Source organism: Glycine max, chromosome 11, assembly GCF_000004515.6.
Source record: "Glycine max cultivar Williams 82 chromosome 11, Glycine_max_v4.0, whole genome shotgun sequence".
Classification (NCBI taxonomy): domain Eukaryota; kingdom Viridiplantae; phylum Streptophyta; class Magnoliopsida; order Fabales; family Fabaceae; genus Glycine; species Glycine max.
The window spans coordinates 10,127,104-10,154,835 of NC_038247.2; the positions used below are offsets into that span (position 1 = coordinate 10,127,104).

The 27,732-nt window shown below is 32.0% G+C and overlaps 3 protein-coding genes and 1 pseudogene across 8 annotated transcripts; all 4 read left to right on the top strand.

Moving 5' to 3' along the window:
- Positions 1–7,172: 7,172 nt before the first annotated feature.
- LOC100793907 (E3 ubiquitin ligase BIG BROTHER-like) lies at positions 7,173–11,985 on the top strand. Of its 6 annotated transcripts, none has more exons than XM_006590243.4 (10): positions 7,173–7,364; positions 7,507–7,641; positions 8,211–8,276; positions 8,434–8,609; positions 8,830–9,061; positions 10,085–10,122; positions 10,241–10,285; positions 10,943–11,070; positions 11,472–11,580; positions 11,679–11,985. In XM_006590243.4, the coding sequence occupies exons 4-10, from the start codon at positions 8,469–8,471 to the stop codon at positions 11,730–11,732; spliced, it is 747 nt and encodes a 248-aa protein (XP_006590306.1). In that variant the 5' UTR covers positions 7,173–7,364; positions 7,507–7,641; positions 8,211–8,276; positions 8,434–8,468; the 3' UTR covers positions 11,733–11,985.
- A 4,015-nt stretch (positions 11,986–16,000) lies between these two features.
- LOC102664567 (extensin-2-like) lies at positions 16,001–17,232 on the top strand (annotated as a pseudogene).
- A 4,487-nt stretch (positions 17,233–21,719) lies between these two features.
- On the top strand, positions 21,720–22,365 carry LOC102660749 (extensin-2). Its single transcript, XM_041006719.1, has one exon. The coding sequence runs from the start codon at positions 21,877–21,879 to the stop codon at positions 22,363–22,365; it is 489 nt and encodes a 162-aa protein (XP_040862653.1). The 5' UTR covers positions 21,720–21,876.
- Positions 22,366–26,749: 4,384 nt separating this feature from the next.
- LOC100783677 (extensin-2) lies at positions 26,750–27,730 on the top strand (the record flags this gene model as incomplete). The annotated part of the gene is made up of 1 exon (XM_006591503.4): positions 26,750–27,730. A coding segment is annotated over exon 1 (840 nt), but the record flags the coding sequence as incomplete, so codon positions are not given.
- Positions 27,731–27,732: the final 2 nt, after the last annotated feature.

The window sequence follows — 27,732 nt, forward strand, 5'->3', positions numbered from 1 at the left end:
TTGATTTTATTTTAGCTAATTCTTCTTGATTTTATTTTAGAAAATAATATGTTCACCAACCCACATACGGGAATAAAATTAATGTCACGAAGTCAGTCATTGAAGTTGAAATTGTGAGACTACTACTTACTTATCCTTGAGCTACCCAACTAACCACAATCCCCGTATTCACACAAGGAAACTACCTTGTAGCCCCATTGGGCAGAAACAATAGTTATCAGGACAATTTGTACAGTGTTTTTTAGTCACACTACTTGAAAAATAGTCATCGTTTTAAATTTCTTGAAGAGAGAGAATTATAATAAAAAAAATATAATCTTCATATTTATAATTATCTTCAACATTATATTTAGCAAAGTACTTGTTGCGAGTTCTACATTTGAGTCATTAATTGTTTTATAAAGTGATTCTTAAAAGAACCTTTCGAATATATCTAATCAAATTTTAACATGATATCAAAGCAGGTTTTATTCGATGGTGTGGATAGTGCCGTATCATTGTATAATATAATTTTTTTTTGGACTCATCATAATACAACGTGACCGCAATTTAAAACATGACTCATACCAGTAAGGGTGCCGCCTTTAAAATATTGAATTAATTTAAGAATTTTGAATAACAAGAACCAGTTGAGCCTTGGCAATTATTTCCGAGGAAAACATAATATCTGCTTGTTTGACATACTACTACTATTTGATTGTGATTTTATGTATCTATCCCTCGGGAAACAAATGCTTTTTTGGATTTGAACCAGCAATTGCTTTGGCTTGCACGCTGTGGTCGACTTGGCTCCTCAAAGCGCGCAGATGCTGTCGGTGTCTCCTATACTGCTTTCACCTCTTGCATGCAAATGTTGACTGTTCCATCTACCATGTCTGCTTCCTTCCTCACAACACTCGTGAACAGTTTTGGAAATCAGAATTATATTAAGAATCAATTACGGTTAAGAACACTCTTTCTTTAATTTTTTTTTTTTTCCACATGTCTTCTTTCAAAAACAATCATGTTGAGATATCACCAGATACTAAATATAAATATCTCTATCAAGAGAGATTCAAACCTTGATTTATTAAGTTGTGAAAGACTCTCTTATGCTAGACCAATGTCCGTTGATTCCTACACTTTGTATATACTTTGTACATGTCATTATAAGTTGGTTTGATTTTTTGTATGAATTAACAAGGAAACTCTGCTGGAAGAGTTGGTCATATTATGTTGTAGATATGGATACAAATTGGGTTTATGCTTAATTCAATTTTAAAAACTAATTCTTGCGGTGAGTGAGGTTGTTCTCCAATTTTAGATTATATATATATAAGAAATTATTAGATAATTTAAGATTATAATGTGTTTAATTATATTTTTGGCTAATTTTTGCATGATACATATACTGCAAGTTTTTTAATTTGTGAAAAAAATTCAATAACATTCAAAGGTTGAAATTATCCTCATTTGATAATTCTTACTGTATAAGACTTCAAATAATATTTTTAAATGTTAAAAACTAATAGACTTGTACTTATTTCAAGAATTAATTTGGTAGTAGTATATTGCTTATTTAAAACTTCATTTTCGAAATATTAGGACAAACCTATTTAATTAAGTGCAATACTATACGTTCTTTGGTGTTTTAATTAGTTACAGTTTTATTTTAATAACTCTTTCCATAAAAGAACAACATCAAAGGTCGCCACCTTACTTAAGTGATCTTCAATTTTAGTCGGAAACAAGTACTAAGGGTAACTGGATAAGGGTCTCTTTGGTAGTGAGGAAAAAAATATGAATACAAATAAAAAAAAGAGTTGAAATAAGTGAGAAATAAAGTAAAAATTAAAAATATTTAATTGAAGAGAAATAGAGAATAGATGAGAAGTATAAAAAAGAAGAGAAGAGACGAGAGAGATAGAAAGATAGATAAAACATGTGAAAATAATACAATAAACCCTATTATTTTTAAAATTATTTTCCCCTTATTTTTTCTTCAACAAACAATTCATATTAATTTTACCTTCTCTGTCCCTCTCTTACTTCTCTCCTACCAAACAAGGACAAACGTGTAGAGTATTATAGGAATGTATTCGATAAAACACTTTAATTACTTATAAGTTATTTTTACGTAAAAATAACTTATAAGATATTTTGATTAATAAGTTAATTTGATATAAAAAAATTATTATTTGATACACAAATTTATTTAAGTATTTTATAGCTTAAGAAAATAAATCACAGTCAATGGAGAGGCCCAAAGGGGCTATTTACTGGGCTTCAAGGCTAGGCCCGTCTAACTCGAACATAACTGAAGTCAGAATATTGAACAAAATTTGTACTGAACGACTTGAGTCACAAGAAACGTTCAAGTCCAACTAAGCTTTTTTCTTTGATTAAATTGGATTAAATTATAATTTTTATCCTTTTAGTTTTCTAAATTTATGATTTTGATCCCTTTAATTTTTAGTTGTAATATTTAATCCTCTTAATTTTATAAATTTGAGATTTTGGTCTCTTTAATAAATTATTAACTGATAATTGTGATTACAAGAGATATGTAATTAATTATAAATTAAATAAAAAATTATAAATTATTTTTTTTAATAAAAAATTATTAATCCTAATGTAATGCTAGTGTTGGTAGAGTCACATGAGATAGTAAAAGTAGAAGAGATGTTTGCAGAGAAGAAAAGAGATACAATGTTATGTAAATATTTTTTTTAGTTTTTTAATAATTAATAATTTTGATTAATTTATAATTAACGTAATAACTCAATTAATCAGAATTATTTGTTAATGATATGTTAGAATGATCAAAATCAACCATTTATAAGATTAGGAAATTAAATGTTATAATTAAAATTTAGGAAAACTAAAATGATGAATTTGAGAAATTAAGGAAATCAAAATTACTGTTTAGTTGCCTTCTTTTTCCAGCTTTCTCCATCTAGGTATAATCTTCCTACAACAAAAATTAAAGCAAATAATACAAAATCAAATCATAGATTCTCATGCAAGAATCAAAGCCAAAAACTACCGACCAACATCTCTGCTGAATGCTAATATAAATATATATACCACTCGCCTCAGCATTAAAATGAGGAAAAATAGTTTCACAAAAAAAAATGATGAAAATAGTTCTTTCCTCTCCTCTACTACTCTTTCATTTCAATTCAAATCCTTTTGTGACTTGCTCAAAATTCGTACCCTACGGCTCTGATAAGTGGAAAACAGTGAAACATTGGTTCTATTCTATTTCTTATTGATCTGTTAGTTTCTTCTTGTTAACAATATTAGTGGAATGGTGGTTGTTGAATAATTTACAATATATAATATATACTAGGTGTTGCAGACGAGTTATGTATATGGATACTATTACTCAGAGTCACACTAACCATTGGGTTATTATGATCATCAGCACTATATATTTGACACGATAGTGATATTGTGGAAAGAGATCTATTTATATGGGCCATGTTTTTTTGTTAAAAGAATGGTGGAGCCTAACGATGAAGTTGGAGTTAATTGGGTACGTTAGGTGTGTGTTTGAATTTTCGTTTCAACACCTCAAACAGTTGTTTATTTTAATTCATCCAAAGAGTGATTTTTTCGTTTGGATACATTGAAATATGTACGGTTATTTAAACACACTCTAAGCATTTATGATAACTAAGAAAGACTAAAGATAGAGAGTTGCTTCCTATACCTTAATTTTAAGCTTTCGGATAGAGTAATCCAGAATGTAAGTTTAGATTTCGATGCAGGAAACAATTACGTGCTTTTATTTATTTTGGAGATAATGTCACCATGGAAGTTTGGACTCTTATACGAGCTACGAGACACCATGTTCAAAAATCTCCGCCGGTTCATTACCCATTTAATATTTAATCATTTGTAAAGACATACAGTAGTAAACTAAATATAAAAAATATCCCAAAAAATTCTTGATGAAAGACCACGAGCTACTGATGTGGATTCATGTCAAGCCATTTACTTTTTTGAATGTCGTTAGACATGTGATGTGTCACGTTTATGCAAATGATATTATGAGGTCTCTTTTGTTGTGAACAAACAAGTAGTGAATCTTTAGAGTTTGGTCATGACGAGTCCTTTGGCGTTGCAGACAAAAATGAATGTGAGGGGCTTATATTTATAATGATACTTTTCTTTCCTCACTTCACTTGCACGCCGGGTTTTTGTACCATTCGCTTCTCAATTATGTTATGCGTGATTCCCTCACATGCATGACAGTCTTTTAAGTATGTGTCTTTTCTAAAACTAACAATATCTCTTTACAACTTTCTTTAGTTAATAATAATAAGATCTAGCTCAATTGGTTAAGCATGATCTTTGAGTGTTGTAAACCTCCTAATAATGTGTTCAATTGTGTAAGATTATTTTAAATCCTCAATAGGTATCTTTTTTTCATTTAAAATTATACAAAAATTAAAATAAAAAAGAAATATTATCAGGCCCAAAAATTAGATTTGACCCAGATTAGTAAAAAAAAGTTGTATCTGAATTTGGGTGAAATTCAAGCCCAGATCGAGTGAACCCACCCACTTAAAATTGTGATCCATTAAACCTAAATTATTATTATTATTATTAAATATCCTAATTGAAAGTGTCGAATAACGATGCACAGCTCTGATACCATATTAAATTTTATAGTGCAGCAAAGGCATCCGAAAGGTCCCCTTAAAAACCGATTAATAAGGGGGTGGTTTACCCAGCTATATAAGCACTTATCATGTTCATGAATTATCCGATGTGGAACTATTCTCAACACATATATTAGTAATCCTAAGACTACCAACACAATAAACAACTTCATGTTACAAAAAAAAAAATGATAGACATGTCTTGGACTTTCCTACACTTCTCTTCCCTTTATTATTCCTTTTGGATCGACACTTGTCTAACAACAACCCAAACCAAAGTGTCACGAACAAGGATAACTCAACGAATTTGAGTATAACAATACTATGTAAAGGAGCACACATCTAGACAACTCTAATGTGTTGAAATAGATTACTTCAACAAGTTCATTTGAAAGAGAGAAATGTGTTGAAAAATATGTAGGAATCAAAAAGGAAATGCCATTAACAAATAGGAAACTAGTCAGATAGAAAAGAGAATGGGTTGAAGATATGAAGTTGAGAAAAGAAAAGAGAAATGTGGAAGTGGTGGCTAGAGAGGAAGGGGTGGTAGTAGTGAGGAAAAAAAAACTCTTAATAAAGAGAGAAAAAATTTACCTAAATTGAAAAAAAAATCATTGAAGGTAAAAAGAAAAAAAAAACCTCTCATGAAAAGAATGACACTCGAGTTGACATTGTTTTATATTCTTTTCTTATCTTTTTACTATTTAATTGACTATGTATTTACTACAATTTAGAGTTTTGACCTAAAACTTGTTTAACCCATTAAAGTTTTGAATTTAAATTCGTGATCTCTCTTTCTTTCTTAATTATTGGACCAATTTTATTTTTTTCTTAATCCGGTGAAGTATTAATTGAAAATGTGTTAGAATATTAGAAGAATTTGATTTGATTTGGATTCTACTTTTTACCAATCATTGTCTAATCCTACTTAATCTAACTTATTTTTAAAATATTTTTCCCCCAAGATGCCTAAAACTTTTAAAAATAATGATTATTTTCTTGGAAGAGGAAAACTACATCCAAACACATTCTTTCTCCTTAAACCTCCACACTCCACTCTTTGTTGTGTTCCTTAGCTCTTTTCCTTTTTTTTTTCATTTATCAAAAAAACAAAAACGATAGTTGCTCTGGATAAAATTGTATTTTCATCACCATAGCCTCACCTGGTAAGAGACCAGGTGTAGAACAAAATTGTTGTATTTCGTGGGAAAATGGAAAGCATGCATGATGCATAGATTTTGTTGTTGGTTAATTGCTAACTAACGATAACTGATACCAACTTAATCGGATCAGTTTTGTTTGGTCATCCTTCTTCAACCATATTTATCTTTCACATGATTCATTTTCTAAACATTGGCCAACAACTAAGGTTGTCCCTTTCAAAGAACCCCATGGATTTGGTGGTCTCCTTCGTGTGGAAACCCCTTTCCGCATCTAATTTTTCTCATGGCTGCGTCTGATCTCTTTATTAAAAATCAAACAAAAGCATATTTCTATCCATTTCTCTTTGATACTTCCCTTATTCAGCAAGCAAGAATTACATTAATTTTACTTAATTTGTTTTATTTCATATAGCTAGTTATTATTAATTATTAATTCCCCCCTCTTATCTTCTCACTTGTTTATCAGTTTTAAACGTTAACTTACATGAAGAAAACATACGAAACTAACACTTCCCTCGAATATAATTTACTTCGTTTATATTAGATGGATAAAATAAAAATAAACAATATAATATAAGAAAGAAATCTTCCTTTTCCAGACATTTTTATAATATAAAAAACAACAACTCGATATTGCAACTAATCATTACATTTTATTTCATTTTTTATTAATTTGAACATACTACTTTTTTTCACTTTTCAGAAAAATTATTGCATAAAATAAAAATAACTTTATTAGCACAAGTTTCCGTAACTAAACATATTTTTCTATTAAAAATAGTTATCGCAATAAAAATGCAATATGTATTTTAATATTATTTTCTTCTATTTTTATGATAAAATTTTCATTACAATAATTTTCGACACTTTAACTAATTCTGTCTTCTAAGTTAATTATTAATTATTATAAAAATTAATAAATTTATTATTCATGACAGATGACATGTAAAATTAGTGTATAAACTGTTTTTTCTAAAAAGAAAAAGAAAGAAACTCATATTCATAGTTTAAATTTTATATATTATTATCCAATTATAATTTGAAATATATTAAAAAATATTTTTACACAGAATATAAAAAACCTTCAAACTTTAACAATACTTAAAAAATTACATTTACTTTACTTGATTCTAAAGAGATAAATAAGAGTTTAAATAAATAATCTGTCAGAGTGTCAAATGTGAAATACAACTGTTTTGCTCATCTACCTAAATTTGTTTTAAGTTTTTACTTTTGATCTGAAATTAATACAACCGAACAAAAAGAAAATCAATGACACCAAAATTTGAATACCGTTAATCGTGTTCTCCAGTTATTATTATCGGTAGGAAACAAAAAAGAAAATAAAAATCCGTAACGTTTGGTGAAAAGGTGCGATGCAGGTGATCATGGTCTATCTAACGGAGTTTGCGTGTAGGTGAAACCAGCTCCAGCGCAACTGCGTAAAGGTAGAGAGAGAGAGTGAAATGAGTGAGTGAGTTACAAAATGAAGAGTGACGAAGCCATTTTCGCCATTATCACTCCTCTCGCACCAAAAGCGATGAAGCTCTAGGTCAGTCTCACTTCCTTCAATTTCACCTTTCGAATCTTAATCCTTCTCTCTCTCTCTCTCTCTCTGCTTCTTCATCTCGTTCCTTTTTTTTATATATACATATATATATAAATATATCATTTGCCATTGTCGATCTTCGCAGTTGCTGCTTTTCTCGTTTTGATCCGTACATTTTCCCTCTGCCGTTGCGATCCCCGAAGCTGCGAGATTCTTCTGCCTCGATTGCGTTCTTCATGTGATTCTGCTTCTCTCTCTAACCAAGTATTCTACTCATTCGGTTTGTGCCTTGTTTGGTTTCCAAAAATAGAAAATAAAAAAAATATAACTATAAGATTTATAGTTTGTTGAGGAATACGCTGTCATTGCGTTGCTTGAATTTTTATAGGCTAAGGCCAAATCATTGGTTCAGATTCGAGGACAATTTCTCTCTCTCTCGCTTCAAATTCTCGTCATTGAATCTCTGTTTCTTCCAGAGAGATCTCGCTGATTTTCTTACTTTCGTGTGATCTTAGAATGCACTATTCTGATCAGCCGATAAGAAACACATTTTGATATAATCATATAAGCTTATTAGATTGCTAACGATGGTTATGGCTGATTGCTGACTAAAATTTTGCAAGTTTTGGTATTAATGCCTTTTCAAATTTTTTTGTCATTTTTCTTTACTGCATTTGTTAGTCCTTAAATTTTCTTATTCTTGATGTAAAATGCTAGATTAGGCATGCTGGATTGTTCTTTCTTTTAGAATGGATGGACTTGAGCAATTAATAATTGTAGATAAAACAGCCTTGGTTGAGTTATTGGCATTTTCCCTCACAAAATCTGTGTGATTTTTTCTTTCTGCAGGTTTACATTTTAGGAGTAGCTGAATCATATGAGGCAGATGGTCTTTTGTTAATTACCTCAACTTAGGTAGACGAATCTGCCTTGGTGAATCTGTCAAGATTGAAGAATAGATTTGTATATATTAATTAATAATTAATGTTAGTGTTGAAGCTTTTTTTGTTTTGTGTGATTCTGTCTTTGCACCGATTCTTCTAATTTAATTTGCCCTGAATTCACTCTGCAGACTGCAGATTACTTGTCTACCAGAAAGGATTCAAAATGAGTTGGAACCCACACATGGAGGTCCATTACAATACCATTAGTTATCCCTATAATACAGCAGGAAGCTTTATTGAATATTTTGAAGGTCTCACCTATGAACATGTCAACTTCATTTTTTCTGGTGCATCACATGCTCAGGTGCCTGCAAAAATTTTCATTTATATCCTGTTTAAGATACATTTTATATAAATTTTGGTTTGATGGAAATTGTTCTTATTTTCTTGTTTTCTTAATGTAAATCTGTCCTGTACATTATTTTCTCTGAAACATTGTTGTTGTTCTTTTGTTATTAATGGTAGGCTACTAGAAGGATTCATAATACCCAAGAAAAGACATAAAATTCCATTTATGTATGCAGGAGAGTTCTTACCCTTCAAATTCAAGCTTTTACAAGTTTGGACTATCTGAACCAGAGAATAATTCATACTATCGTTATAGTCATGGTTATGAGGTAAATCATCATGAACCACTGGTGGATGAGTACAGGAGACCTTCAGAGAACTCATTGACAATCAATGAACAGTCACCAGCAGTAAGCACAGAATGGGTTGAAGGTGGAAACACTGACACACAAGACAATTCTATTGAATGTAAGTTTGTGATTTGGTTCATCTGAAAATATTATTTTGTAAATTTATAAAGGCTTTAGCTTAGCCTTGGAACAATTGAAACAACAAATGGCCCATCATTCACATTATAAGAAATTAATTACAATAGTAATATCTGGGTGTTGAAATGCAGTCTTGGGTATATATGTAAGTTCCTAAAAAGGGCATTGCTGCTCACTTTATACTGCTACACCTTGATTCTTTTTGTGAGCATCATAATGTTTGAGAAACTGGTTGTTGTACAAATTCAGTATTTAATTCAGTTATCCCAATGCCATGATCTTAAGCTCTTTATATGATCCCTAGGATTAGCAGTAATTTTGCTGATCTTTCTAAAACTAGACAATGGATATTTCTCTAAATTGTAGATTGACTTATTTAATTTTCACTTTTCCTCTACACCTCTTCATTAATCTTTACCCTGTCTTTTTGCTAAGAAGGAAAAAAATGTTGAAGCTTTTAACTATTGTTGTAAGGAAAATATGGACTGGGGTCCTCTGTGGGGACAGATCTATAAAACATCTAAGGGGACCTGGACATGTATAATTGCATTGAGTATACGTATGTAGAAGTCAAAATAATGAGCCTGAAAATTGAAGTGATAGAAGTGTTTGAGACTTTTAGTATTAGAGACAAAAGTCAAGTAAACATTAGTTCAGAACATATAAATTTGAAATAAACTAAAAAGGCTTGTGCCCCTTTGGATCTGTCTCTGATCCTCTAATAATGCTTTGTTCAACTCCTTAAAGAAAGAGACAGAGACAAAGCAGTTAAATGAGTAGTTCCACTTTGGTCAGCCATCCGAATATGGTCCCTTGCACAGAACAAATATTTGTAGGACTTTTTTAAGCTTAGTTCCAAAAACAAGGCAGTAGATTCTGTTAATTACCTCTTCATTTAAATCCATGCAAACCCCTTTTTGCAGATTTGATAGTTTTGAGTCCTTTCACCCTACATATAAAATGATTGCTCACAGTTTGAACAACTTTGTCTCTTTTCTTTCAGGTCCTCGAAGACATCATAGTAATTCAAATGATTATCAGGTATTTGCCTTCAAGATTCCTGGTGCCTGAAAAGAAGTTTATACAGTTACCTTTAGCCTTCATCGGTTTGAATCACAATAGATGATGATCTAACAAGCCATTTTGCCAAATTATGCAGGTTATTTGGCAAGACAATATTGATCCCGACAACATGACCTATGAGGTTGGATTGAGTCTCGGATTTCTTCTCTTTCTAGGCATTATATAATATTTCCTTAAGTACAGCTACAAAGTATTTTGATTCTTTGGAGTCAATCTTCTAGATATATACAATAGTTAATCTTGAAATTTTTGACCAAGGGAACATACTTTTGTTACTCGTTTATTTTTATGTCTTTGGTTGTTTTATGCTTGACAGTACACATTATTCTACACGAGATAGTTTCTCTTGGAAAATATTGTTTGCCAAATCACTTCATAAAACTGTAACAGTTAATTATGTGTAGTTTCTCTTGGAAAATATTGTTTGCCAAATCACTTCATAAAACTGTAACAGTTAATTATGTGTCCTTATGAGCTAGATTGCCTTATATATTTTAATTGCAATTGGTAAAATCCATTATTTTCCTTCTACTGCTGGTTTATTAGTTCTGGAGAAAAATAGAAGTTAACAAGGTAGTAACATTTGTGTTAGAAAATTGTATCAGTTGCACGTGTTTTTCAATTAAATGTGTGGCAAATGGTAGTGTGATCTTAAATCATTATAGTATGCGAACATCTGTATAGATAGCAAATTAGCAATTAGAAAAGGGTGGAAGTATAGACTCCTTATATTTGAATGTATTATTTTCCAACATCAAAATGGTATCATTTATTGCAGGAACTACTTGAATTGGGTGAAGCTGTTGGAACTCAAAGCCGTGGTCTTACCCAAGAACAGATCTCCTCGCTTCCAGTGTCAAAGTACAAATGTGGGTTCTTCTTGAGGAAGAAGTCACGAGATGAGAGGTAATATCTGGGTTTCTGGACACGTTTTTTTAATTCAAATGCCGCTTTTCTTCTCCTATCACTATTTCTGCTTTTTATTCTTGAACCTACTTGGTCCAAATTAATCTTGAGGAATTTTAGACTGTTTCTATTAAGCTTATGCTATGGCTTAAATTTCTATTAAGCTTATCAAAGAATTCTGTCTCGCATGATCTGTAAATGAGAACAAAGTGCGTGTAAAGCAAAATGAATCAAGTTTAGTATTGTTTCTCTTTTGTTCCCTTGTATAATATAATATAATATAGAATTGGAAACAATCCAGATGGGAATTAACTTAAAAACTCCGTGTATTATTGATGCTTTGAAGTTATAACTTGCGTTCTCCCTGCTAATTTATTGATCTGACTTGTCTTTTTGTTTAGATGTGTGATTTGCCAGATGGAATATAGAAGAGGGGACAAGCGTATCACCTTACCATGTAAACATGTTTATCATGCTAGTTGTGGGAACAAGTGGCTTAGCATCAATAAGGCAAGATATTTACTAATTTATTATGAGCTCAATAAGTGCTTTTAGTGCTTATTTTCACGTTTGCTGAGATACTTTTCCTTCTGGGCTTATTTTTTCAGGCTTGCCCTATATGTTACACGGAAGTGTTTGCCGACAAGTCAAAACACAAATAATCTCAAGCGGATAAGTTACCTGCATATGTTTCTGTTTCTCCTTGAGTGTGGGGGTCTTTCATAGAAATACATTTTTATTTGACTTTTCCCTTTTCGTAGTGAGGTCAGCCCTGGGTTTAGCAAAAATACAGAGAGAATCTAAAGTTTTATAAAAGGATATGGGACATGTCTCAATTATCATTGTTGTACTGGAGAGGTTGGATTACGGTTTGTTTTCATAATATCTAATACAGTGTGCTATGATTTCACGTAATTAGTATCTCGTGCTGCTGATACAGTGTTGTTGGAAAGCCATGTGAACATGCATTCGCCTTTGTTTTTATGAAAATTTCTTTAGACACTAAGTGCGTTAAGGTCATTGGACTTTGAAGCACCTCGCAATTATTAGCGATGAGGGTAGATTTGTTGTATAATAGTCCACCGTTTACATGAGAAAGAAAACTAAATACTATCTTGTAGACAAATAACACTCGGGCACGTTAGACATTAAACCCTGATGTTTTTAAGTACATAAGTGAAGGGAATAATCATTGTTGTCAGCTCCGACAACTTATGATTACACAACCAATCGAGTATTGAGTAATTATTATTCACGCAAGCATTGTCTCTCTTCCTTGATTTTTTCATTGCTCATGTTATGTCTGAACCCTTGGATTTATTTGATAAGTTAATATTAAATTATGATTAAATTTGATTTATTTTCTTTTCTCATTTTTTCTGTCTTACAAAAACATGTTGATAATTTTATCTAAATTTTGAGTCAATTAAGGTAAAGTAAATTAGATTTTTCCATTAAGTTGTTCAACTTATGCACTCAATCATATTTAGAAATTCTTGTTTAACTTTTTTTATTAATTGAAGTGTATAAATTGATTTTACCTTATCAGAGAAGTGTGATTAGGTTTTTTCAAATTTTCGATATTCCTTCATACTTTAACTATTATCATGATTAATTCGTATTTTCAATTATATGAAATAAGATTAGGAGAATAAAAAAAATCTTGGCTTGATTACATTTTTAGTTCTCATAGTTTGGTTTTGTCGCAAATTTTGTTCTCATTTATTTTTGCCGATTGTCTCCAAAGTTTCAAAATGTTGTCAATTTTATTGTTTTGTCAATTGATCATGAGTTATGTTAGTCAACTATTCATGTGACAACATTAATTATTGGCATCCCACTTTGATGTTAACCTGAAAATAAATGTGCCACTAACATGACTTGTTGAGATGACCCAATAATATGACACTAACATTATAATTAGAGGACAAAATTTGAAACATTATGAAAATATGATAATAAAATGCGTAACATGGTTAAAATATGAAAACAAAATTCAAGAAAATATTTAATGATAAAAAGTGCAAATTAAATAAAAAGATTAAAGAAAAGAATAATTTAACTTAATTAAATGTAACTTGGTAAAATTAATTATATGCGGATAATAAACAGAGTAAGGCCACATTAATGGAAAAACTGAATAAAATTATTTGAGGTGCATAGCAACGAGGTATCTTGATTATTGATTAATGTCTCAACTAATTTGGTAAAATTGGGGCCAAAGTTTCTAACAATGGCAGAGTACTGAGTGAGACTTATTATGCTTTGTTACCTATTTTTACAAAGCCGTCCCAAGCCCGCACGATAACGTTATATCGTCAATTAAGTGCCTGTTTGATTGCGGATCGGCAACGTGATTTTTCACGTGTATGTTTTTCCTATTGGTAGGAATTGAAGATGGATATAGAAGATCACAACACCTCACACACTATAACTTTCACACACATGATATATATATATAAATAGACGTGATTTTTAGGCTTCCAAAGACTTGTTTCCAAACACGTAAAGACTTTGTCTCATTTTTATTACATGAGGCCACACGTTACCTTCTAAGTATGGGAATTCTGAATGTCCCACTCAACCAAAAATTAGAAAAACGACTCTCCAAATTTTCTTAACTACTACGAGTTTGGCTACCCCTAACAGTTAGTTTTTACATGTACTTTAAGATCCAGAAAATGGAACTGTTTAACAATTTCAGGAAGACCCAGCTGATTTATTTTTCTTGTCAAAATTTCTTTCAGCTGAATCGTAGATCCCAAATCGTTTTCGTGTTCAAACTTAAAAGTGGCTCAATATGGTTGTTATAACACGAGGAGTGATAGTAACTTCACACAATCCATAGTTCTTCAATGATTTTTTTTTTTCCAGTTTAGATGACATGATATTCTTTATTAGTGACAATCTAGCTCTTTGAGACGGATAGAATCACGATGATAAAACTTTCCTTTAAAATATTTAATACAATTATATATTTAGAATTTGAACTCAAGACGTTGGAACAATCTCTCGCAAGTTAATTCATGTCTTGATTACCTGATATATTCAAGTGTAATTTCTTTTCTGCAAATATAATTTCACATCCTTTCTGATTTTCTCGTTAGATTGAGTGGAAATTTAATTAAAGGACTTTTTCAACCATTATGCTTGTCTTATAATCTAATAATATATTACCCTTATGACGTAAGGAATATTTAAGTCAGCGAGTGCAGCAAATAGTGCAAACAGCGTTGAGTTCCAAAATTACACGATTTTGATAGTTTAACTAATGGATAATCTAAGAAACAGCCTGGTCTCGCTCTATTATGAACTAAAAATTGTGATATTAGTCACCTGCATGATACATACCAATAGCATATGAAAACTAATTATCAAACATTTAATATGATTAATTATAAATAATTAATTGATTAAATAAAGTGAAAAGAAGTTCTAACTGCAGAATTTGATCATAAGAGGAAATGTAGATAGAAAATATATCACAAGAGGGTTTTGAGTATGACTAATGCAATTAATTTGATAAAACGTACTGAAAGAAAAACAATATTAAGGAAAATAATGAGAGAGAGATCTGGTAGTTAGAAAAGGCTAATCGCATGAGGAAGAAACACTCGTCAAGCAAACAATATGTAAATTAAGTAATCTACGAGTTGTCTTAGTCCTATTGGAACATCAACAAATTAAAATATGTATATATATGTTACAAGTAAACTGTAAACCTAATAATTAAAATAATATAACATTAGAAACATTTACCCAGTCAATCTACATTTCGAGACTCAGCATTTTTGTGTGTTACAATATCCATGCACGAGCTTTCGAAGTCGGGAATATCCACTTACTATTCTGGCTTAAAATAAAATCACATGGTTGAAAAAATCCACTGAAGCTAACTTATGCTGGTGATCCACTGACCCCCCTGATATATTTGATCGAAATAAAATTGTTTCAAAAAAGAGGTAAAACTTTTACTTTAACTCGATCTTTGAGTGCTTTTTCTTCTTCCAGGAGTTTACTTATAGTGTTATTGATCGAAATAACTGTAAAAGAAATAATTAATTACATTTTAAGTGTCACGCCTTATATATATTTGCAGAATTGTAACTAGTGGATTTATTTATTTATTTTTATTGATTTGTAACCAGTAGTGATTAAATATATATATATATGGATTCACAATCCACTGCACTTCGGTACATCCGCCCTTATACTATGTAAAAATATCTATAACATTATTTTATCTTCACGGATAATATGTTATTAAGTGATATAAGTGCAGAAGTTAATTGATGATAGACGGTAATTATGTACCAAGTCAAAAGTTAACATTTTAATAATATTTTTTCCTCAGTAAAAAAATATTTTTTCAATATAATTATTTGTCAAGTGCATTACAATTGACAAGGACACCAGGTAAGTTGAAGCTGTTTATACACGACATTTGATCGTAAAATAGTATTAATATACACAACTTTTGATTTTTGGCACATAAGATTATTACGTTTTAGTATTTTACAGTCCTGAAATATTGACATTTGGAATAAAGAACCAAAGCTATATATTATAGTGAAAAGACAGATTATATAATTAATTCAGTTAAGTTTAACCATTTACTTCAATTCATAATCTGTTTCACACAATGGCTTTTTTGCTCACAATTAAATTAATCACCTGATTAGACGCGGTATTCCAATATTGATTAAATCTAACGAATACTTGTTCAGCTATGACATCACCAACTACCTTAAGCTTATTGACTTTGTTAATATAAAATGATGAAAACAAAGGCTATAGGGGTGCATATCAACCTCGAAATCTGGTCTAATATATTATAAAACAATTAATGCATTTAACTAAGGAATCTTCCCAGATACGATGGAAGGTACTACTAACACTATATAAGGGTTACAATCCTTACTATGCTTACCAAGTAAATTAAGCATAACTAAACCACAAGTCTATCTTCCAAGTAATAAGCTACAGACAGGGAAGCACACTATGGAAACTTCAGGTGAGCCGAGGCAGTGGTCTCGACTCATCTATGCCCTTGTATTTTGCCTAATTTCTAGCATCGTTGTTGCTGATGATGATAAGCCTTACTATGGAGGCCAACCATACTACAAAAATCCATATCCAACAACACCACCACCATATAATGCAAAGTATCCACCCTACTATTACAAACCACCTCCATATAACTATCAATCGCCACCTTCTTATGAACCCAAATATCCTCCATATTATTACAAGTCTCCCCCTCCTTATGAACCGAAGTACCCTCCATATGACTACAAATCTCCACCTCCTCCTTATAAGCACAAATACCCTCCATATTACTATAAATCTCCACCTCCTTATGAACCAAAATACCCTCCATATTACTACAAATCCCCACCTTCCCCTTATGAGCACAAATATCCTCCTTATTACTACAAATCCCCACCTCCTCCCTCCTCCCTATGTTTATCCATCCCCACCACCACCACCTCCATATGTTTATAAGTCACCTCCACCTCCACCTTACGTTTATTCATCTCCACCACCACCTCCTTATGTCTACAAGTCCCCACCACCTCCGCCATATGTTTATCCATCCCCACCACCACCACCTCCATATGTTTATAAGTCACCTCCACCTCCACCATATGTTTATGCATCTCCACCACCACCTCCATATGTTTATAAACCTCCATATTATTACACATCTCCACCACCACCCTATGTCTACAAGTCACCACCACCACCTCCTTCGTATGACTACAAGTCCCCACCCCCACCTCCTCCATATTATTAAAAATCTCCACTGCCACCATCTCTCTGGCCTCCTCCAGCATATGCCTATAAGTAACAATTTCCTTCATTACCTTCACCACTTCCTCCATATATTACTACAAGACTTCACTTCCACAATTCCCACCATCACATCCTCCAGCATATGTAACATTACGTCTACAAATCACCCCTGCCACCCGTGTATTAGGCTAGGAGTTAAAGCTATTTGAATTTATCCATTAAATAAGATTCAACATTGTTGCAGTTTATTAGCGAGCATTCGTTAATAATATATGGTCTGCGCTATAGCAAGAGCCATGCATGTTATGGATGTGCCCATATGTTGTACTATTATATATATATGTATCAGTGAGTGTTAATTCATAATTAACTTTGTTTTAATTTCTTTTATCAAATTTCACAGTGTCATATTTTGTTATTGGTTGGTGTTAGGTTTCCATTTCCTTCTCTGTATAAGTTCATATACTCTTCGAAATAAAGATTTTTATTTGATCAAATCCGATGTCTCCAAAAGGGTTGTCTCTTTGTATACTCTCAGAAATACCTTTATTTATCAGTACATGTTTAGACTCTTTCTGTAGTTAAGTGTTTAATTTTTTAAAAAATACATTTTTATGAATAAATTACATTAGCGACCTATATATATGTTTTATATGTATTACTTATACCCCTGTTTGTAATGTCATTAACAATCCTACCGTTAACTAGGAATATCAGGCGCAATCCGCATAAAATACGTGCGTGCGAGTTTAATTTACTCAATAAATTATTATATTAATAATTCATTAAATACTATATAAAATTAATTAAAACATTTCATTAAAATTAAATGCTATATTAATAAAATTAAATAAATACTATCTTAATACGCTTGTTATCACAATTTCATTAAAATTGAAATTCAGCTTATAATTATACTTTTGAGCTTTAATTCAACTTATAAGAGTTCAACCTTTTATTATATATTGAGTAGACTTCAGGGTTATATTCGTAAATGAGAGATCTAGTATATATTCATATGAACTAAAAACAGTGAGGTGTATGTTTAATTTAGATGCATGTAATTTTTTTTTATCATGATAATATTGGTCTTAAAGTACCTATTAATAAATCTAGTTGTCATTTTTAATGGAATTTTCAAGAAATTTTTATATTTTTTTTATCTATAAGATTTGAACTTGAGATTTTACTCAAAAAAAACTGAGTCCAGTATTAGCAACGACTTATTTATTTACATGTATGTAATTTGTGATGATAATAAAAATATACTATGTATCTTATTTTAATAAAAATTACTGTGTAGAAGGCATACTTTCTATATCTGCTCATAGAGACAATCGATGTGAAAGTTTTACACACTTTAACACACCTTCTGTATCTGTTTATCGCAAAACCGATGCAGGGCGTAATTGTGAAAATAATAGAGAGCAAAGTATTTAATTAGAGATTTCAATAGATGCAAATGTTAAGACCTAACATGTCTTGTTTGCCTAGGATGTATAAATTTTTGGATTTTTCTTTATCAATTAGGTGAATTTATCCTACCCACATGTGTTACACTACTTGCCCCTGATGCCTCACGATGACAAGCATATTTTACTTACCTATTTTCCAAATGTCTTTGCAAAGATTCAATAGATAAAATGCATGAAACCTTGATTCTAGATGTGTGCTTTAATGCATGGGCATAACATTATCATCCTATGTCTAGCAATGGTTTCATTATAATATCTTTTCCTTTTAGTTCTATTAGAAGTTATCCTCTGTCAAGCGCCTAACCTCTAAAACTAATGCATGCATATCTTCTTTATATTTTTATTAAAAGTAATTCTCTGTCGAGTATCTAACCCCTAACATAATGTAAAGATGAGTAATACATGAAATATAAATAGAAAAAGATAATAGGATAGAAAACACCTGTTGCATTGATAAATATGGAATACATCGTACATCTCTTTGACTTTTTAGGCCTGTCAAGCCCTAACTAGGGGTTTAGTCTCTTATAGTCATGAGGACCTTACACTAAGATGGAGATATAAGAATTTGTGGAGGAGAAGGGATGGAAGAAGGGAATAAGAAAATGATGAGAGAGGAAAGAATTCTCTAAGGAAGAGTTCTCAGGCTTTGGGTATGTATGAGAGTGCTGACTTGGTGCGTTCTTTCCCTTTGACTCTCTTTTTATAGTTGTTGAGGTGAACTTGAGCCTTGCGTACTCGCGTTTAACACACTCTGCTCGCTTAGCGCATGTGCCTATTTTTGCACTTAGTGCGCTCTGCTTGCTTAGCGCAGGTACCCGTTTTTGCGCTTAGCACGCGCTGAGCGCATCTTGGGCTAGGCGTAATGCTAAAATCTTCATCTTTTTTCGCATTTCCTGCATCTTTTTGCTTTTAGTCCCTCCAATTTTTATATATGCAAGTCGTGAACAGAAAAACACCAATTCTTAACAATTAAGTATGAATAACTGTTAAATAATTGTTTTTAAAGATATTTTAACTCTATTTTCATAAAAAAAATAACTCTTATTTAGCAGTTATCAATGATAAATTACAACTTAACAATTTACATCAAAAAGACAAACAAAGTCTTGAATAAGAGAAAATATGAGATAATTGTCTAAATTCACATGTCTCAGTTAAATATATATTTTTGACAATTATCATACGGTGGTACCAAATTAAAAAAAAAAAAGAAAAGGAAAAGACGTTCTTCGATAGTTTTTAACTTTCCAGTTCATCATAGAAAAAAAGTGGGTTCAATTACTTTGATTCTAGTATAAGAAGCTAATTGTATGTATATAGACTGTCAAGAGAAAAAAACTTATAAGTTTCCAGTCTTTCAGAAAATTTACTTCAAGATATCTGTTGATATTTTCTACATGTATTATCTTTATAGCTATTTATCAAATTAAAAAAGACCAGCATAACGGAGTCCCTTAAATATTCAAATTAATACCAGACTATAAACTGAGATATTCTTGGGAAATTAAAAACAAAGTTATATTTAACGAAGACTATAAGACTATACCGACGTACGACGACAACTGAAAATATAGTTATAATAAAGATGATGGTGAGATATTGTGAAGAATGTATCAAGTAACTAAGTAAAATTGGGGACATATTTTCCTATGGCAAAGTAACAACGTTTTAGAAGATGTATTCAGTTTGTTGATTAAAATACTATGCCTTTCTAGAACGATTATTCTCCTTCGTCAATCAAGCCACACCTTTACCCGTTACCTTCAACAAAGTATGGGAAATATATATCTGAATATCCCATTCATAAGCCTAGTCGAAACACCGATATACCCCTTTTTAATTTCTGGCGCATACTGATTTTTCCATTTATGTAGGATACTTTCATAATGCAATAAGGGGAGCAGACTGCGTTGAAACCTGCAGTTATATATGTTCCTAATTATGCACACTTCTATGGAGAAACAACTCTAATTGAAATCATTCACCTGCAATATATCACATATGTATCAATACATTGACAATCATTTTCTGATTAACCAAGTGTGATGAATGATGAATGTACAAAACTACAATAATGAATTCTCAATATTGTAAGGTGAAATTAAAAGAGCCTACCGCTAAACTTGTTCTGCAATAATGTGATTCGAATAAAATGTGTTAGAAAGATTACCGGAGGGACTAAATTAATAATTTTGAAATTAAAAATTGAGTATTTATATTTTATATTGTCATTTAATCATAAATTATCAGAATTATTTTAAGATACTTATTTTAAAAATTAATAAATTTAATGATGGATGGTAACTTAATGACTATGTAATTTGATGCATAATCCTTTTTTTCTTAAAAATTAGGAGAAATTAAGAGAATAATAACCAAGGGAGAGTTATCTGGTTGGTTGAGAGACTAATTGAATGAAAATGAAACATGCATATTAGTTAGGCAAAGTTTTTTTTTATAGTCATACAATGTCAAATCAGAAGAAAAACACCCAGAATAATATTGCAACTTCAACACAAAATAAATAAAGAAATAAATAACATTACAACAAATCTTTCCACCGTCGATCTGCATTTACACACCTGGAATTTCTTATTAACAAAAAAATTGTACGAGCTTTCAAATTAAACTCGATCACGAATCCATTTACTGCTGTCTGCTGCCTGCAGTAGCATAAAAAAAAAATATCTGGTACAGGGAGAGCACTAGTGGAATTGATCAAAGTTAGAAAAACTTCAGATGGTGAAAAAATTAAGCAAGGCAAAAGGAGTACATACGTGTTATATTATTGGTTAAAACAATTGATATATATAGTCCTACGGGCATAGAAAGTAATTATACCAAGTCAATTTTTTTTTTCAAGCCACGATGAGAATTTTCTACAGTATTATTATAATTCGTCAAGTATGTTAGTTAGCCTATGGAGAAAAGGATGTCGTATATAAGTTGAATCAGTTCTCACCGACGATACATAAAATAACCATAAAGACAAGATTATGTTTTAACCAATAATATGGCGATTAGGAATAAAGAACCAAAGCTAATAATAAAGATAAGACATTTTAAAGAATTCGGGCAAGTTTTACATTTGACTTTATCAGCAATTTCACACTTAAGGCTCTCGCGATCATAATGCCAGTTATCCACAAAAAGGCAAAGGAAATAATCAGAATTGTCTATACTAAACATGACGCGCTTGAAAATTATTTGTTTAAACCTAACAAAAACTCATTCAGCCGTACCATCACCAACTCTCTTCTTGACTTTGTTAACAGCCCCCGTGTTGTGGAAAATACGAAATCGTTTATTGGAAAACCACAACATCAAGTTGAAATGTTAAAATAATGTAATCATATTTTGAAACTTTAAGCCAGACTGTCACCTAACAAAGATATCTTATCGATCAGCCATCATTGAAGGCAAACACTATATAAAGGCTTGCAATCCATACTTTGCCAAGCAAGAAACTAATAGATCATAATAAGTCTTCTAAAGGACGAGAGAACAAGGGCTGCAAACTCAGATAGAGAAGATGGGAAACAGGCAATGGCCTCCATTGGTCATTGCATTAACATTTTGTCTAATGGCTATCAGTGTTGGCGCTGATGATAAGCCTTACTATGGCCAACCATCCAACTACTATCCACACCCCACACCAACACCATATCACCAAGCAAACGGTCCACCTTACTATTACAACTCACCTCCATATTACTACAAATCTCCACCTCCACCCTCTCCATCACCACCACCTCCTTATATCTACCACTCACCTCCACCATATTATTACAAGTCGCCACCTCCTCCATATTATTATAAGTCATCACTACATCCATCATCTTCGCCTCCTCCATCCTATATTTACAAGTCTCCACCTCCACCATCTCCTTCACCACCTCCTCCATATGTTTATAACTCTCCTCCTCCTCCATCACCTTCACCACCTCCACCTTACGTCTACAAGTCACCACCCCTACCATTACTTTCACCACCTCCACCATATGTTTACAAGTCCCCCTGACACCATCTTCATCTCCATCACCTCCGTATGTTTATAAATCCCCTCTTCCACCATCTCCCTCACCTCTCCCTCCATATGTCTACAAATCTTCATGCTAACTCGTTGACAAGTGCACTAGTTTTTACAAGTAGTAAAATACTCGAAAGTCTAAATGTCGAAATCACATGAACTTTGTTTGTATTTAGATTGATACAAACCCAATTTGCAAGGCAGAGATAAGAAATTTAAAATAAAAATGAGAAATAAGATACAAATTTAAAGATAAAAATAAAAGATTGAAAAAAGATTTAGATTAAAAGATGATAAGGATAAAGATAAAAAAAGATAAGATAAGAAAAGTAAAAGATGAAAAAAAAACAAAAGATTAAGATGAAGATAAAAAAAGATAAATTCAGAATGTGATAATGTTGTGACCTAGCCGATCTTATTTGTCTAATATGTACTATTTTAGATTTTTTTCTATCAATTTGGTGAATTTTTTCCTACCCAAAATTGTTAGAATACTTGTCCCTGATGTCTATTTATATCCTAAATGGATTTGCAAAGACTAATGTATGAAGTTCTAATTCTAGATGTTTGTTTTGATGCATGAGCATAATGCAATCACTTTGTCCCTGAAGATTTTTGACGTCTGGCCTAAGTTCACTTCACCACCTCCTTATTACTATAAGTCACCACCACCTCCATCACCTTCACCGCCTCCTCCATAATAATAGAAATCCCCACCTCCATCATCACATTCGCCTCCTCCACCATATCACCCCACCTCTATAACTCACCCTCACCTCCTGTGTATTATGCTTGTGGCTAGATCAATTTAAATTTTTTAATAAATTATGTTCATCATTGTTGAGTTTAATTTAATTATAATTACAAAAATTTATTCAGAATAAGGTCTACTCTGAAGTAAGCCTTATTTTGGCTGTAGTGTAGCCCATGAGTGTGTATTGGTGTTAACTCAAAAGTGCGTATTAATCTCTTTTTCATATATACATTATATATTATATTTCCTTTTTAGTTGGTGCTGGTTTCCATTTTCTTTGCGTTATGAAATTACATGTTTCAATTTTATTATCTTTTCTTCAATGAACTAAAAGTTAATATTACTATTTTTGAGCTATACGATTCAGTATTATCCAAATATGATACGCTTTATGATCTTATCTGTGTTATATTTGAATCGCTCCCATCCCATTATTCACGATTCGGATTTCGGAGGGAAAGTGTGAACGTATAGGGAAGTAATATGCATATGGGCCACGATGGCTTCACTCAGAATTCAGAACAGTTTTCTTCCGCGCGATTAGAAAGTCTTCACAAGTGAGCTGGCTATCTACACAGCATGGAGCAACCACCAAGCAAACTTTAAACATACAGAAGAATAAGAATATGTAGACTGTAGTCTCCCTATATGTATGCTTCTCACTTACAAAGTCATTAAGTATCATTTTAGTCAACAATGGTCAAATTTATAAGGATGAAACTTATCTCACAATAATATGCGTTCGAACTTCGAACCTCATTGTTGATATGAGAATTATTGATAAATAATCTATAAATATTTTTATAAACAAACTCATTAAAGTATGATGTATGTCCTGATTTAATGTATGTTCGAAATTCAATTCACCTAAATTTTTTACTATAAAAAAACATCACTTTAATAATAAAAAACTATCGAGTAGCAAAATGAAAGATAACTTAAACAACCTGCCTATGTCTAATTAAAGTGAACAATATGATAAAAGTATTATTTTGGCCAATGAGAAAGGAGAAGTTAACATGTGAAACCAAAAGAAATTCCAACTTGCACTAATAGCCTTAGGAATAGTTCATCACAAAAAAAAAAAATATGGATGATTTTCTGACCAAGCCGAAAAGAAAAATATATGCATATATGAGTGGAAAGAAAAAATATTTTAAAAGTTAGAACGCAGTGGGAGAAAAATATTTTATAATTTGTTGAGAATAGTCTCACATCTGATATTTAACAAATTTGATAAGTGCTTATATGACTGGGTAGGACCCTTTATGAACCGATTTTTAAGGGGACCTTTCGAATGTCTTTATTGCACTATAAATTTAATATAATTTTCCTGTGTTTCAGAAAAATTATTTAAGATCTTTTAACATTTTCAGCGTGTAAAATATGTTTATATAGTTATTTAAAGAATGTCTGACATAATCAACAAATATTCTAATTGACGGAGTAGTCCCTTAAGTTGATGTCAACTAAAAACTTAAGATATACTCTTGGATAGTAGTTATTTAGCAAAGAGTATAACCGACGTGGGAGAAATAATAATTAAAGAAGATGGAGGTGAGATATCGATAATGTTGCAATTAAGTAATAATTAACTTGGTAAAATTAATGGGGATAAAAATTACTATGACAAGTAACAGCGTATAGAAGACATATATGTTGATTAAAATATATGCCTTCTAAATTCTAATTAGGACGATTATTCTTCCCCATTAGGCAATACTATTAATTACCTTATTTTAAGTTTTAAGTAAGAAAAATATCTGAATATATTAATCTACTTTTTTATTTTCTGGTGCATACATACTGGTAGATCTTTCCGTAGTTTATGTAGGATACTTTTGTACATTTTTACGACTGGAAGCTTGCACCATATATAATTAAGTAACTCTTGATCCGAAGTTTATTGCCAGAGACGGTTAATTTTTATCCAGTTATTTCAAACTTGGAAAGACATAAAAGTAAATGGAAGATGCATTGCCCCTTCCCACATAATTTCATTTCGTGTTCAAACCCGTGGCACAATATTGCTGCTATATATATAATTAACCCAAGCAGCGATAGGTTGATCTTTGATAAAACCCTAAGGCTACCTAGTATAGTTTTAATTTTCTGCTAATATAATTTCACGTCCCTTCCAATTTTCTCGTTAGGCTAGAAACATGTGAAAATTAAAGGAAAAATTTAACCATTCTATCCATCTCATAATGTTATATATATAAGTGGAGCAATTTTTGCGTTGAGGTCATGTGCAGTTCAATGACAAGTATAAATCTATCCCATTCTTATTGATCTGCGCCTAACCAAACTTCTATGGAGAAACAACTGTAATTAACATCAACCCTGGAAGATATCATATGTATCAATATATACCTATATAGGACAATCAATTTCCAATTAACAAATATAGTGTCATGAATTGATAATAATGAAATCTAGATGTAACGTAAGGTGAAAATTAAAGAAGTCATGTCCGCTGAAATTGGAATGCACTAATGTAATATGAATTAAATGGGCAGTAATAGAAAATTACAAGCATGGTTAATTTAATGAATTTGATAAAATTGGGAGAGAAAAAAATAACAAAAAGGAGGTTATCAGGTAGTTAAAGAGACTAATCAAATTAAAGAGAGACATGAATTCAACAAGCAAGCAACGACGTGCTGATCGAAGTATTTTTATAGTCTTTTTGTATCAATCAAATCAAATACAATACATTGCACAATACATATTAAATAATATTTTTTTTAGGAGAATATTGAATAGTATTACACGTTCAACATAAAAATAAAGAAATAAATAACATTACAACATGTCTTTCCACAATCAATCTACATTTCGACACCAAGAATTTTTTATTTACAAAATATTACACGAGCTTTCAAACACGCAAAAATCCATTTACTGCTCTATAGCTAGCATAAAAAAGATTAGTTGCAGGGTGGAATTGATCAAAGAGTCTATTAGAACAAACTTCTCTGGTGGCCTAAAAAAGGCAAAACGTATACACACGTGATATTGATTAAAACAATTAACGTAGGTGTACTCGCATAGAAAGTAATTATATATACCATGTCAAAAATTAAAATTATGAAGTCACAAGAACGAGAATTTTCTAGAGTGTTATCAAGATTATGTTAGTTTAGACTATTGACAAGGATGCCTTATAACCTGAAGAAGTTTTCACCGACGACATAAGGATAAAATAGCTATAAAGATAACTTTATGTTTTTGTAATCTGAAAATATAGCCATTAGGAAGAAAGAACAAAAGCTAATTATAAAGAAAAGACATATTAGAGAATTGGAGCAAGTTTTGCATTTGACTTTTATAAGCCGTTTCACACTTTAGGCTTGCGATCATGATGGCCAGTTCTCCGTGAAATGGCAGAGGAAATAATCAGATTTGACTGCTATGACGCGGTTTTCAATTATTTGTTTATATCAAACAAGAACTCTTCATTCAGCCATGCCATCCACTACTCTCTTCTTGACTTTGTAGTTTGTACCCAGCCCGCATCGTGGAAAATATGAAATCGTTTAATGCTAAACCACAACATATATCAAGTTGAAATAATATAAATATATTTTCAAACTTTAAGCCACTCTGTCATCTAACAACAATGATATCTTATCGACCATATGATTGAAAGCAAACACTATATAAAGGATTACAATCCATACTTTGCAAAGCAATAAATTAATAGATCATAGTAAGTCTTCTAAAGAACGATCATACAAAAGAGCTTCATACTAAGTGAAGATGGGAACGAGGCAATGGCCTCGACTGATCCTTGCATTGGCATTTTGCCTAATAGCTATGAGTGTTGGTGCTGATTATAAGCCTTACTATGGCCAACCGTCTAACTACTATCCACGCCCCCCACCACCACCATATCAGCAAGTAAATCCACCCTACTATCACAAGTCACCTCCATATTATTATAAATCTCCACCTCCACCCTCTCCATCACCACCACCTCCTTATGTCTACAAATTCCCTCCATACCATTACAAGTCTCCTCCACCACCATCTTCTTCACCTCCTCCACCCTATGTCTATAAATCACCACCACCCCCACCCCCTTCACCACCTCCTCCATATGTTTATAAGTCTCCCCCTCCACCTTCTCCATCACCTCCTCCTCCCTATGTTTACAAGTCCCCACCTCCACCTTCTCCTTCACCTCCTCCACCATATGTGTATATGTCTCCTCCTCCTCTTTCCCCTTCTCCTCTCCCACCATATGTTTACAAGTCTCCTCCCCCGCCATCACCTTCACCACCTCCACCTTATGCTTACAAGTCTCCACCACCCCCATCACCTTCACCACCTCCACCTTATATTTACAAGTCACCACCCCCACCATCTCCATCTCCACCACCTCCATATATTTATAAGTCACCACCTCCACCGTCCCCTTCTCCTCCTCCACCTCCTTCTCCATCCCCACCACCTCCATCTCCATCACCTCCTCCACCATATGTTTACAAGTCTCCACCACCCCCATCACCTTCACCACCTCCACCTTATATTTACAAGTCACCACCTCCACCATCTCCATCTCCACCACCTCCATACGTTTACAAGTCTCCACCACCACC

Coding starts and splice junctions, on each gene's coding strand:
- LOC100793907 (XM_006590243.4), top strand. CDS start 8,469: ATGAGTTGGAACCCACACATGGAGGTCCATTACAATACCATTAGTTAT. Junction 8,610..8,829: donor CTGGTGCATCACATGCTCAG/GTGCCTGCAAAA, acceptor TTATGTATGCAG/GAGAGTTCTTACCCTTCAAA. Junction 10,123..10,240: donor GTAATTCAAATGATTATCAG/GTATTTGCCTTC, acceptor CAAATTATGCAG/GTTATTTGGCAAGACAATAT.
- LOC102660749 (XM_041006719.1), top strand. CDS start 21,877: ATGGGAAACAGGCAATGGCCTCCATTGGTCATTGCATTAACATTTTGT.